Source organism: Hesperophylax consimilis, chromosome 29 (genome assembly GCF_061612785.1).
Source record: "Hesperophylax consimilis isolate HC1 chromosome 29, BYU_Hcon_1.0, whole genome shotgun sequence".
NCBI classification, from domain to species: Eukaryota; Metazoa; Arthropoda; class Insecta; order Trichoptera; family Limnephilidae; genus Hesperophylax; species Hesperophylax consimilis.
Genome location: NC_142864.1, coordinates 13,438,230 through 13,453,355, shown reverse-complemented (window position 1 = coordinate 13,453,355; position 15,126 = coordinate 13,438,230). Strand labels below are relative to the sequence as shown.

Below are 15,126 nucleotides of genomic sequence, written 5' to 3'. Positions count from 1 at the left end.
TAAGTTCCATGCAGTTTATTTTGCACCAATTATTAAACGAGTCAATATCACGTTGAAAATGTAAGCAGTCAAGGTAGGATTTAATTGTCTGAAGAATCTTATTATCATCCGCAAAAAGCCAGAAGCGTGTATGAGAAAAAACTATACAGTATATTTGCGCCACGTTCCAGAGTGGAAGATACTCTCAGTATCGCACTGATATAAGACCATCATTCAGAATTGAAAAATTGCTTGAAATGGCTTTAGCCGTGTTTGATAACGAGATCTGAATAACCAGGTACTTACCCAATTTCCTCTTCTTCATATTTTTCTTCTCGCCACTACCTGCAGCCTCACAACACACCCCAATTGAGGATGCCATAGTCTCACTTTCTACGGATGGTTGGGAGGTAGGAGTTTGGAACATAAATGGTGTTTTATGTTTCAGATCACCGGTGAGGGATCCAATAGGCAGCGTGAGAAGATTCAGAGGCAGAGGGAAGCTGTTCCAGTCACTGAAGTGGGAACCAAGTGCAAGCTCACTTTCAAGATGCCAGGTAACAATACTTTTTTATTATGCGAAAACACAACTTCTTGAAGCTGGCATATCTATGGGAGTTTGTCTGATTATCGAGTTGCCTTTTTGAGGTTTTCAACAATCAAACAATCAATAATATTTGTCCTAGTCCCAACTCCATTCTCGAAATATTTTTGACCCCCAAACATCATTTAAAAAAAAAACATTACTCTTAACTTAATCAATGCGCACTCGCAACTCTTCACTCTACATATAACACAACTCAGACACATAGTACTACATCGTATACTAACCCCCCCTTTGTACCGATCTTTGTAATAATTTCTAAAGCCTTGTAAAAAGTTTACCACTCATTTTATCTACGTACTGTTGGTTTCCAAAACAATATAAAAAATATATCTTGGGAAAAACTTGCTACAAACCTTTGTGAGTCTTGACTGCCTCTTGGAGAACACCTGCTGGTTTCTAGTTCTTATGCCTTAGATTATGATGTTTACTTCCACGATTTAGATACCTAAGATTAGACTTATCAATATTCCTTCTCACACTGTATGTATATGTATTCCCAAAAAACTCCTTAATAATCTGAATGTGTTTTTCAGGAATCACATCCTTCGACCTGGCCGCCACCGTCACAAGCCCCGGAGGTCTGTGTGAGGATGCAGAGATCCAGGAAATAGAGGACGGACTCTACTCCGTGGTATTCGTTCCCAAGGAACTAGGTGTTCACACCGTGTCTGTCAAGTATAGGGAGATCCACATTCCTGGTGAGTCGGTGATTATTACTTACATTTTAGAGTCACTTGCATTATGCTTTCAGCTGCTGTTGTTATCTACACAATTGACAAGGCAAATGTAAAACTATAAGAGCTCCCGGCTTTGCATGGATGGGAACCACCAAAAATGGGTAAAACTGGATTGTCCACTGGTTGAGTACCTAACGAATAACCCATCATACCATGTGTACCATCACACGAAACAGAAGAATAGGCCCATTTCGCATTATCTCCCAAGTTTATTCTTGTTTTTCAATGACACAGCTGTTATATCATTATTTTTTCTTCTCCAGGATCACCATTCCAGTTCACAGTGGGTCCGCTCCGCGACTCCGGCGCCCATCTCGTAAAGGCTGGAGGAACCGGACTAGAGAGAGGAGAACAGAGGGCGAGGAACGAGTTCAACGTCTGGACTAGAGAGGCTGGGGGCGGGCAACTTGCCATCTCCGTGGAGGGTCCATCCAAGGCGGAGATTGACTTCAAGGACAGGCGGGATGGCTCTTGCGATGTGAGCTACATGGTTGAAGAACCTGGTGAGAGCAAATTCAATCACTCTAAAAATTTATTTTACAACCCACAAAGTTTTTGACCCAACCTAACCAAAGTTTAAAGAATGAATAATAATTAATAGTGTGTAAAAAACTTGTATTGTTTACTTACAACCAACATGTCCCATGAGCAATACCTCTCAGGTTTTACTTATTTGTTCCCATCTACATCTTTAAGTCTATAATTGTAATTTAGTTTTAAATAAACTTTGATGGTGTGAGCATTGTTCGCGAAACATGACGGTTGTATCTAAACAATAAAAGTGGTTAAAAGTAAGTGATTAAGTATTATTTTTTATTAAAATGTGTTTGAGGAAATGTAGTGTAGTTAGAGCACTTAGCCTGACTTATGCCGAGATCACACGAGAACAATGACAATACAATATTGTCCTGTCTCAGCTCCGTGAATAGCCTCGACCGCGCAGGGTAGGCGATGGGACAATACAATAATTCTAAAATTAATCACACGTGGGATGCTGCGAAAATGGATACATGACTTTGCGCATTACGAGCAAATTTGCAAAAAATATTTGGTATATTTGGTAAATACGTACACGGTAAGCGAACGGTGAGGAACACTATCCTGCGAAGGTAGCTTGCTCGTCTATTTCTGGGACAATGTCTTGGTTCATTGCTTTATCCTCCGAATTACTGTTCACACTAGAACACTGGGTCCGGAGCTGAGATATGACAGTATTGTCCTATCCTCATGTGAACCAGGCATTCATAAATATATCACTCCCGGCATTACGAAGTACTTAAGTCAACCTAACTCCAAGCAGGAAAGTCCACTAAGGGAGGTGGGATGGTTGCTATTATGTGTTACCTATTTCATTTATTACAATGGACAAAGATTGTTAATTGATTCTTGTTCAACTCTTTTGATATACTTACATTAACATTTAACATTGCATTATTTGTGATTAGCGTTCCTATCTGTGGAACTGTATCTGCCTGTGTTTGTATTGCATTTCAGTGCCAAATTAACCGTGTGTGCCTAACCTAACCTTACATAACACTATTTCAACACAACTTGAAGGCTCAACATGGGAATGTAAACGTAAACTTATTGTAAAATAAGTATGGTGGAATAACTCGGTGAGTAAATTTTATATATACGGTTAGTCAAAATATGTACCCACTTAATATTGACAGACACCAAAATCATAAAAAAATAAAAGTTTTCTGTGATACAGCTCAATATTAAGTATTTTCGTTCAAAATTCCTATAAGAAATTCTCTGATAATGGGGTATTTTCAAAAGCTGCGAATACTGTTAAAAATGTGTGAAAGATCTAAGGTTTATTTTTTTATTATGATTTTCGTACTAAAAATATGTAATTTTTATGTTTGCATTAATAATTATTGATTTCATAAAAATGACCTAAAAACCGTTCCAACTGGCTACAACGTCATATGTGACGTCAACGCCATGTCGTTTTCATCATAGAAACTTTATTCATCAACATAAAAAATACCGTTAATATCTTAATTTTTTCCAGAATAAAAAAAATCTGAAAATACCCAAATACTGGGTTCAGATCATTCAATTTTAGTTGATCAACTTTTATTGACCGACAAGATTTCTGACAAAAAACTTGATTAACTTTGTTGACAGAAGGTTCACACTTGTCAATCAATATGTTTACAAGTGTCGAGTTGATCAACTAAAATCGAAACGTCTGAACCGCCATAATACTTCTTTTCGCACCTCTGAAACTATTTTCTAAAATCAATAAAGCCTGATTTGATCTAAAATTATAAGTACTATAATTATATACTGTATAGTGATTTATTTTTGGGGTATTATGCCGTGTTGGCTTCTTTAGCCAAATCATAACTATTATTATTGTTTTTGATTATGTAAATACCTAGTTTTATAAAGGTACAAATGAAATCATTTTCAAAAAAGGTATTACGCAACTCGTACTGCAAACTCTACTAACAAAACATATTAACATTTTATGAGTACCTTAACAATAACTCTTTCTTTCTATTCCAGGGGAATACCGTGTGGGTCTTAAGTTCAACGACCAACACATCCCCGACTCCCCGTTCAGGGTCTGGATATCCTCAGCCATCGGAGACGCTCATCTCCTGGAGGTGGCCCAGTTCCCAGAGGGTCTGCAGGTAGACAAGCCAGCTCAGTTCTACATTAGGTTCAACGGAGCTAAGGGAGAGCTGGATGCTAGGGTGAGTTATGTAACCTAACCTAACTGTGTGGATATCTGATTAGATTGGAGATGCGCATCTCTTGGAGGTGGAGCAATTCACCGAGGGTCTGCAGATTGATAAGCTGTCACGATTTCATATAAGGTTCAACGGAGCTAGATGCTAAGATGAATCACCTTATGTAACGTATACAACTGATATCCTAGAGAGTAGTTTAAGAATTTACCCATAGATGTCACATAGCTGTTGATAATGCAGGGATTGAGACTATAATAAATACTATTGCAAACTCATGGTCGAGGTCCAAAATAATTTCCACTGCCTGCTAAATCATCCGTCCGAGCTAATTGTTATCTATCACAAATAAAGTCCAAAATGTTTTGTTGACCCTGGAGTATTATTTAAAAAGCTGTGAGACAAACCCCGAGTTACAACAAACTTCTAACCTAACCATGCGAATTTCCTACGAGATTAGAAACGGGAACCTGTTGGAGATGGTGCGATTCTCCGAAGTTCTGCAGATTGATAAGCTGCCACAGTTTTACACAAGGATCAACGGAATTAACTGCATGAATCTCTCGCAAACATACTTCTTAAGTGATCGTGGTCCGCACCTCAATTGCTCTGATTGACCAAACTCCTCCACTCCCCAACGTACTGCACTGCTTGAGGAGCCACGGAAACCAGTGTTCCAGAGTCTGTGATACTTGATCAATGCAACGCGTTTTCCACTTTGCCAGCAAACTTCTCTAGGTTCAAGGTTTTAGTTTTGTCAAGCAATGGGTTCAAAGTATCTTTCGGGCAGATGGTTAATATTCTCTTTTTGATGCCTATGTCTTCCAAACTCGGTGCGTCTAGCTGTCCATGGAACTCTGAGCATTCTTTTGGAGCACCACATCTCGAGGGTGTTTCACGAGCGTACATTAAAACATGATTTTTATCTTCCAGATAAAAGCCCCATCTGGCACAGTGGACGACTGTTTCATCCAGAACATTGACGGCGACCAGTACTCGGTGCGTTTCATGCCCCGAGAGAATGGTATCCACCAGATTCACGTCAAGTTCAACGGCGTGCACATCCCCGCATCACCGCTGCGCATCAAGGTGGGCAAGGATGATGCAGATCCCGCGGCGGTGCACGCTCATGGAAACGGATTGAACCCTGTCAAAACTGGTGAGTTATTGGTATATTATTTACATTTAATTCTTGCGTCCTCTCGTACTGAAAGTTGGCTGTTCAGAAAATATAGTAATTATTACACCCAATTTTATACTTAAGATGTACCGCCAAATGTGATAAAAATAGTCTTAATCCCATTAGTTGCAGCCTTGGTAAACTTAGCGGAGCTGCACTCGAAGCAGTCACATTAGTTTTGAAAATTATTTTCAACTGGTTCTTGGACTCCTTTTTTCTCCAGTCAATAAGCAATTTGGTAATTTTTTACCTAAGAATGACAATTCTCAGTGTTTTACCTAGTGGGAGAGTTTTTTGTACATTTTTGGTCCACAATGGATATGAACCTACGTGTTTTTTGTTACATCGTAGTAGCAGTCACTGGAATTTTCAAATTGTTTCTGCTAAGGCTTCTGGTTTGATACGTGTGTTGGATTTTACTATTATTTTTGTGTACATTGTAAATAAAAATAAGTTTTGTATGAAATGTAAATATTCAAAGATTTAGTAAAATATCATTAAGGCAGAAGATAATATGTACTAACAAATCTAAACAAAACATAAAACAGAACAAGACAGAGAATAGTTTAAAATATCTAAGTTACAAACCAATTCATTATAAAGTTGTGATCATTTGAAAAGGTAGCTTCCAAAAATATTGCAAAAAATTAGTTGCAAGATAATATTGTTAATTCTGAATTTGAGATATGAGATTGACAAATACATACCTTTAATAACTAAGTTTCAGTGGTTGAGTGGTTAAGACGCTGTCCCGGTAAGACAAGAGATGCTGGGTTCGATTCCTAGTTGTGACCGTTATCTTTTATTTTCTGGATCTTGTTTTGTTTCATGTTTCTTTTAGTTTTGTTTCTTCTTCAAAATTATATTTTAGTTTCTGTTAACAGCGTTTGTGCATTGACTTAAGGTTATTATTAAATATTTTTGTCCATATAAAAACTTCATTCTTTCAAGAAAGGCATAAAAATACAATATGTATAGGTGATTTGGTAATAACCAGAACCTACATTTTGGCTTATTGCCCTGGTTGAGTAGTATTTATGTTGGGCAGTGGAGTATTCAGATATGTTTTTAAGAAGTTTAAATAAAACATTTTTCAATATAGTTATTGTCATTTTGTTTCCAGGTGCCAAGACCGACCTAATCATTGATACCTGCAACGCGGGAGCTGGCACTCTGGCTGTAACCATTGACGGCCCCTCCCGCGTAGCCATGGACTGCACTGAGGTTGAGGAGGGCTACAAGGTGCGCTACACGCCACTGGTTCCCGGATACTATTACATGAGCATCAAGTACAACGGCGCCCATATCGTGGGGTCACCATTTAAGATTGAGTGCACAGGTGGGTTATGAATTTGTTCAGAATTAAAACAGGATAAACGTTTCTTATCAACATTATTGGTGATTAGTCGACCTTCGCAGCAATCATAGAGATAATCGATCTCAGTAACGACTTTTGAAAGTGGTATTTTTGCAAAACTGACTTATTCTAATTTTTATCAAATTTGACATGTGAATGCAGGTTCCATGATAACTCAACACAGTGATAATTCAACACACCTTTAAAAGGTGATATAAAGTCATTAGAAACGATGAAAAAAAAAATTTAAACCTAACCTAATAACCTAACCTACTTAACCCAGTTAATAAAGTTTTTGTTTCATCACTTTCCATGACTTTATATAACTTGTTAAAGATGTGTTATCATTTTGATGATTTATCCGGTCACCGTGAATCCAATATTTTTGCAATACAATATTGCAAAAGCTACTTATTCCCATGGAAAAATAACTATAAAAATTACTGTTTCTTGCAAACTCGTCTTATTCCATCCAATATTACAATTAAAACAAACAAACACATGTTGTAAATATCTTATTTGACACCAGTATCAGTTTTTTGCAATTTCCCAACTAACCGTTTAGAAAAAATCATCAGTTTTGCCAAAGTACCTATCGTTGATTAGTTCATCAAACCCATGCGCTCCCTAAATAAAATTCTTTACATACATATCAATATTGAGCATAATGAAGTCCTGTTATAGTCCTCGACCGTTTGGCATTTCATCTGTCTGTAAATGTGTTTGTGTGTTCTTTTTCCGTTTTAGAAAATCTGCCGCATCCACTTTTTAATTGAAGCAAGCTTTACTTTGACTAGATGGCTAACTTTGACAATAGTTCTGTAAAGATAAATTCTTTTTTCAAATGTGAAATCGCCATGTTTATTTGGACTTTCTTATTCGTATTTTTTTCATTATAACGATAGCTACCAAGGCTCGTAGTAAATGTATTTAACCAACCTGCCAGAAGAAAGTTTGAAAAAAGAATTGTCATTGTCATTCACGTTTCTTTGGACAAGTTGAATAATTCCTTATTTGTAATTGTAAAAAAATGTTAAGGCGATGCCATACGTAGTAATTCAAAATCATGTGTTTTTGGTTTTAAAATTTGGTCGCCTAGAAATGTTTCAGATGTTTTAATTAAATTCTGCGAGTAGAATACATCTTGGTCTTTGAAATAGTCGAGTATTTTTTAGATAAGTCTTTTTATAAGCCCAGAAAAAAATAATGTAAAGGCCTATGAAAACATTTTTTCAAAATCTCCTACTTACGAACCCATTTTCGGTTATGATTTTATTGTATAATGTGGCAAATTAAGTTATTTATAAAATGATCGAAAAAAAATTTAATATTTATGCCTGAACATCCACAAAATAAAATAAAAGGCACTTTTTGGCCATTTTTTTTTCTTGCATAAATCAAAACAGGCGGATGGTGTTAAGCGGGAATACCTTATCGCCATCTACGTAAGGGTTTTTATTGATAGCGGCTCAATTTAAAATATTACACGACGTAGTGCATCGCCTTAAATAAAATATATGGTTTATAATTAAGTAGGTAGGTATTTAAGCACCTACTTAAAAATCTAATGATTTCAGAGGTATTATGGTTTCGATTAATTATTTGAGAAAATTAGAAATACACTTTTATGAACACGACATCTACTAACTGTTCACAGAACTACCAGCAAAATAAAATTTTCAAAGTCATTTTTAAATAACAAACAGAACACTACACCGCAATGTCTCAGGGTTTGAAGTCATGGGGTGATTTTTTATAACTATCGACATAATAACCACTGTTGTGCTATCTCTCATTTTACTTCATTCCTTTTACAGTAATCCGGTCCTTTTTATAAAGTTCACCAGGGTTGTCATTGGATATGTCTTCTGGTTCTACAATGTGTCTTCCCAGGTATCTGAGCCTTGTTCCCAACAGAGCGGGACAAAGGAGAATTGGAGTCTCTTCATTCTCTTGACATTTCCTGAATCTGTTGGTGTTTTCCACTCCCAACAACTGCATATGTCTCCTGAGATGGCAGTGTCCCGTTAGTAGTCCTACCACTTCCCTCAGTGAGTTTCTGTCCATATTGATAGCTTATATAAATACCATGTATTCCCATTCCAGGTGACAACTTGGCAGAGTTCGGAGCCCAAGAGACGTCGTCAGTCATCGTGGAGACGGTGCAGAAACTGGCTAAGAACGGGCAGAAGGCCGGGTCCATCTTGCCGCACTTTAAGTCTGACGCCAGCAAGGTCACCTCCAAAGGCATGGGTCTGAAGAAAGCATACCTCTCCAAGATGAACCAGTTCACCGTGCAGGCTGGGGATGCTGGTAATTTCATCTACTAATGAATTTTCTGAGATTATTTTAAGCTTGTAAAAAAAACATGTACCAAGCTTTTGAGAAAGAATATTGAGCCCAGTTTTCATGTTAATTTGAGAGGCTGGTTTGGGTACCGCCGCCCTGGGAACCATTTATTGGATAACCAACCAACAGCTCTGCCATAGGTCACCACGGTTCGCTACGTTTCGTAATTTAGCAAGGGTGCCCGGGTTCATCAGGTGAGGTTTGTTCACCAGCTGTATGGCGTGCCAGATCGGGAGAGGCTGATTTAGGGAGACCCTTTGGCCTCTTCAACTGGTCTCTCATGACCCATCGCCTTGCGCCGCAGCAGAATGGATATATGAATCCTATAATTTCTATACCCGCTATATCCGATTTTTTGACAAAATGATCTGAGTATGACATCTTGTTCACATTAACAAGAGGAGCCTAAAATTGAGTTTCAAAACCCTCCTTATCACGACCAAAAACCATGTTAAAACTGCGAGTGAGAAACCAAATCCGCTATATCATACAGAAAGTTACTATCAAAACGCGCTAAATCGGATTCAACCAATCACAAGCAGTTATTTTGCCAAAATACAATATGGCCGCCGCTCTGACGCCACGCTCGTGTGTCAAAATGATCTACGCGTGTGTTTCTAAACCCGCCATGTCAGCTCAGTTGACTTTCAAAAGCCTCTATATCACGAATATATATATGAAGCGAGTATCGAAATCCGCTTTATCCATTTTATTTATCGAAATTACTTAATTATTGCTAGACATATACATATAGAAAAATAAATGCTTTTCGAAATTTTATTACTCCAATTCATTATATAAAAAATTGTAATGCAATTACTTATGTACGCTAGAGATGTGACAGTTTTTTGCGGTTTTCTCCAAATCAATGAAAGTTGATATAGCGGGTATAGAAATTACACGACTCATTTCATTAGTCTTCATTCGCATATATCACTCACTCCTAGACATTCTGATCCCTAGATTCCTACCCACCCCTCGTACCTTTTTCCTTCCCAGAACGTCCACTCCTTCCTCTCCTTAAAAAGACCTTCCACACAGCATACCCAAAGATGACATAGGCCGTGAAGGAAATCATTTTCCTCAGGCTGTAAAAAAAATATATATATTTGAATTCCTTGTCAGACATTGTCTGTTTTAAGGCAGGCGAGATGCAATATTTTTTAGGTTTGGCTATTCGTCATTGAAACCCTGTTTTCCTATGTATATGGTCCAGTATATCAGTTGGTCCATATCCTCGCTATGAGCGACATTCTTTGCTCAAATTTAAGGAGGCTAAATCAGCCGCTCAAGCCTTGGTAAGCCGCAGTATAGTTCCCTTTTTAGACACCGAGGCACTAGCAGTAACAAATGTCAAATATAACGTATATGTGAGTAATTACGTACTACCATCTCACCGAACATGACGTAACTTACCTAATTTTATCAGTATGGACGATTATATTCACTGAGCGATGAGGGATTTTGATGTTATTAATTGATAATCAATTTAAAATAGACAAATAGTCTGGTAAGGTATTGTAAGAGAGATTTTCAACAGGAACAGTGTTTTCAACGGTTTGTTCATCATAATTTCATGAATATTGCATTGACTCCAGCAAAACTATTTAAAATTAGTATCTTCGCATATAGTAAGTACCATGCTATCAGATCAAAAATCAACTCGTAAAAACCTACCTAAGACAATTGACATTTTGAAAGCTCTCGATCTCCTGATAACAGTAGGGAGAATAGATATTCAATTAGTTTATTCCTTTAAAAACATTACAAAATTACATTTTATTTTGTTTTTAAGTACATTTGTAAAATGGTATTACATAATAAGTAAGCGGTGTATAAACTATACCAGCATCAATAGAGCTTGCCTTTTAAAGGCAGCTTCACCTTCAGCTAAATATGTCGATATCCGAATTGATTCTGTTCAACAGCAAGATTGCTCTACCCACCGGCATGACCTGCAGGCAAGTTAGTCCTGCAGGCCGGGAGATAAACCAGTCTATGCTGTCGGTGACGGAGATAACCATCAGGAACATAGAGACTAATACTCTCCATGATAGTCGGATTTTCAAACCATCCACAAATCAGTTTGAAGAAGTGTGATACAATATGCACATCTCTTCTGACCCGTAGATGGTTCATACCGAGCATGCCCAAGAGAAAGTCAGTAGGATAGAGCCACGGGTAGTAGCCATACTCCCTCAGGTAGAGGAATCTCAGAAATTAATATATGTATAAATACCACCCAGTAGACAGTAATTTGGTTTTACATAGATAAAAGAAGCACATTCCTCTATTAAAATCGATGACAATAAGTATAAATTGATTGATTGATTGATTATGGAATCTATGTATGATCGATTCAATCTTTAGGACTTTACATATTGCAGCACACCGTTAAATAGACATAATTTCCTCATATATAATACACTTCGTATCTGGCTTCAGTCCAAGGGTTCACACCACACCGTGTGTAACAATTCAGTTTCATATTGACGTTCATTGTGGGCTGTACGCAAGCTAGAAACATCTTTTGCACTGGTAATATGCATTTCTTATGTGACTTTTTATTAGCTACATAATTGGTTTTTTGTTCAACTTTCACTGTATTAAGAAATAAATCTTTGATTTGAATTTATGTCATGAAATTATAATGTTTGTTTTGATAAACATCGGCCAAGTTATCTTTATGCTCGTACAGTGCACTGGGCACATAATTGACAAACTAGTGAGAAACTTTATTGACATTAATATTCATGTACAGCGCCCTTGAGGTGATTTTTCACAAAAACGGCGCTATACAAAACATCAAAATTTGATTATTATTTTTATAGGGTATTCTCATCCTCGTCACATTTCTAAATCTATTGCTGCATTCCATAGATTTATTGACGGTCTCCGTGGTTGATTGATAGTGATTTATTTTTGGGGTATTATGCCGTGTGGCGCTACCTCTTTCTTTGACCAAATTTTCGGACAGCATTACAGTGTCCATCAGTGAACACATCTCTCCTCATCCGAAATGTTGGCCAAATAAAGAAATAGCGCAACACGAATGAATACTCCAAAAATAAATCACTTAAATGAATCCGTAGGTTGCGGATATTAAACCCTGTTTGCCCAAGTATATACAGGGTTTTCCAATAAGAGGTGTTATTTTGAATAGCCCGCTATTTCGGTAGATGTTACTTTTGAAGCTGTCATTTTTTGACATTTGACAAGTAGAAACTACGCCATTAATAAAAATGGAACAATACACGCTTCGACAACGCATTGAAATTATTAAAATTCACTTGAGTGAATCAAATGCAAATCATCTCGAGTGATGAGGCCCATTTCCACCTCGGTGGCTTCGTCAACAAGCAAAATTGTCGCATCTGGGGCTCGGAAAACCCAAGAGTTATTGTTGAAAAGCCTTTCTATTCTACTCTCGAGTCATTGGACCTTACTTTTTCGAAAATGAGGCTGGAGCAACAGTTACGGTGAATGGATTGCGCTATCAAGAGATGATTAATGATTTTTTATGGCTGGAATTGGATGGTATTGATCTGGACAGCGTTTACTTTCAACAAGACGGCGCTACTTGAAACACTAGCAACGAAACCATTGATCTTTTACGATTGAATATCAAAATAACACCTCTTATTGGAAAACTCTGTATTTATTTTTTTGAATGTTTGCAACGGAACGGTTATAAAATACTGGGTAATAAAATTAAAATACAGAGACTACAAGGAATAAAAAAAAAATATTTCAAGGTTAATAAATTAATTTCAAATAATATGTGGACGACCGCCAGAATTGAAACATTGCTTGAAATTACTTTAGCCGTGTTTGGTGACCATATCTGAATATCCAGGTACTCCCCCTCCTTCCTCTTCCCCATTTCCCCCCCCCCCCACTATCTATCGCTGCACAAAATATCCCAATTGGGGATGCCATACTCTCAATGGCTCCAGACGATTGAGATAAATGTTGCACTAATAACTAAATATCTTAATAACTGTTATTTTTTTCAGGTAACAACATTTTGTACGCAGGAGTGTACGGCCCCAAGGGCCCGTGCGAGGAGGTGTACGTCAAGCACAAGGGAAAGAACAACTACGAAGTATCCTACCTGGTACGCGATAAGGGCGAATATCTCGTGCTCGTCAAGTGGGGTGACGATCACATACCCGGCTCCCCCTACAAAGTCGACGCTTAAGCTTTTTTAAAACTTTTTGTTATTTGGCGAAAAAATTACCATTTGACATTTGAAACAAAATGGCTGAAAATATGGCGGGACAATTAACGTTTAAGATTTGAAACAAAATGGCCGACATTTATAAAACAGAAAAATTAACATTTTAAGCAAAATGGCTGACATTTATATGACAGTAAAACCAACATTTTACATTTGAAAAAAAAATAGCCGACAATTATATGGCGGGAAAATTAATATTTGAGATTTTAAACAAAATGGCCGACATATTTTATTTGGCGAAAAATTAGCACTTCACATTAATCCGTCAACCAAAAAATTGTCGATATATTATTTTAACACTTTCTTATTTCCTAACAGTATTTTTTCTTTTTATTTTTAGAATAAAATGTCAAAAAATAAATAGATTAATTATATCGTAGTATGCTTGAAAAAAGGATAAGTACTTGTGCATTCATTTTTCTGTCAGTGTGATGTGGTATTATATTTTGGTACCTATCCACATTCATATTATATTATTTTTTTACTATAAAGTCATAAATATGAATAAATGAGACATTGCAATTGGAAAAAATTATGGTAAGTACCTACTTAAGATTAAAGATATCTTCATAAAATAGAAATTGATCAATGATAAGTACTTGTTTTTTTGTTATGTATAAGTACTTGCAACTTACAAGTACTTACTGTAGAAAAGGAAAAATAAACAATTCAACATTTTCTTTCAAACGGCAAATGGTTCAAAGGTAAGCAACAATATTATAATAACTACTTGAAAAATACCAAGAATAAGGGGAAAAGGATGGATAATGATGTAAGAAAGGTTGTTTGAGGTTATGTTTCACTCTTTCATGTAGAATTTTAAGACATTTTTAGTTATTTTTACAAGTCGTAATACTTAGTGTGTTCATTATCTTAAAACGTGGACCAAAAACGCCCGGACAGAGCATTATTATGACTTTGTATGAATGGCATTGAAGCCAATTCTAGGTTGAGGGGAAATCGCCTGGCAGCCATCTTGTATGACAAACTTTTGAAATGATTTGTATGCAAACTGGTTTCATTGTAACTATTTTTAATGCATTTAAAACGGCATATGATTTTTTATGGCTTATGTTGTTTGATAAGACAAGGAATGGGACGTGTCATTAAAAAATGTAAGTAGGTTTGACATTTTTCATACATATTTCACCTCACTCTGCAGCTTCTAATTGTTCTCGAATAGTTCCGTCCAGGGTTATGAGGACCATGTTTTAAAACATCATATAAAGCCCTGGACGGAGTAATTCGAGAACAATTAGAAGCCAAGGGGGGAGGGGGAAGATGTATGAAAAATGCCAATATCTACAAAAAAATTTAAATTACATATCCCATTCCTTGCTCATAAAATACTCCAAAAAATCACAAGCCTGTATAATTTCATTATTAACATAAAAATAAAATTATAATAGTTCATTATGCACCATTTTGCAAGCAAATCATTTCAAAAGATTGTCATATAAGATGGCTGCCAGGCAATTTCCCCTCACTCTAGATATGGCTTCAATGACATTCTTACAAAATCGCACTGATGCTATTTCCAGGGCTTTTTAGGTTCACCTAAAACATAATTTCCATAGACAAAATGATATAAAAAGGAAAAAAAAAGTGTCTATTTTTCTTTATGAATTCTTTTTGTTTTTTGAAAAAAGAATAATTAATATTTAAATAATTAATTAATAAATAGTGAATAAAAAAAGTAGAATTTTTACCCTTTAGTTTGAATTAGTTTTCTAAATAATTAAAAAATTATGCTCAAACGGCATTTCTTTGTTATTCATTTTCGCTATATAGTTATTATATCCATCCAGTGTCATATTATTTATTAAATTCAGTTTGAATAATTTGGTTTGAACCTTACTGTCTATTGTTTTGTCTTTATTTAGGCTTGTCTATTATTTATGATTTGTTAGTATGTGTGTACTTTTTTCTGTGTATGTAATAATACCATTGTAAATAATATACAACATCAAAC

At 36.2% G+C, this 15,126-nt stretch overlaps 1 protein-coding gene across 5 annotated transcripts in view; it reads left to right on the top strand.

Moving 5' to 3' along the window:
- Positions 1–15,126, top strand: part of cher (filamin A protein cher) — a 157,532-nt gene extending 142,406 nt beyond the window's left edge. For all 5 annotated transcript variants that reach the window (XM_089649291.1, XM_089649288.1, XM_089649290.1 and 2 more), the window contains 8 exons: positions 428–536; positions 1,120–1,284; positions 1,587–1,826; positions 3,844–4,034; positions 4,962–5,187; positions 6,332–6,547; positions 8,672–8,878; positions 12,931–15,126. In XM_089649291.1, the coding sequence (XP_089505417.1) occupies positions 428–536; positions 1,120–1,284; positions 1,587–1,826; positions 3,844–4,034; positions 4,962–5,187; positions 6,332–6,547; positions 8,672–8,878; positions 12,931–13,115 (1,539 nt within the window). In that variant the 3' untranslated portion in view covers positions 13,116–15,126. The remainder of the gene's footprint in view (positions 1–427; positions 537–1,119; positions 1,285–1,586; positions 1,827–3,843; positions 4,035–4,961; positions 5,188–6,331; positions 6,548–8,671; positions 8,879–12,930) is intronic.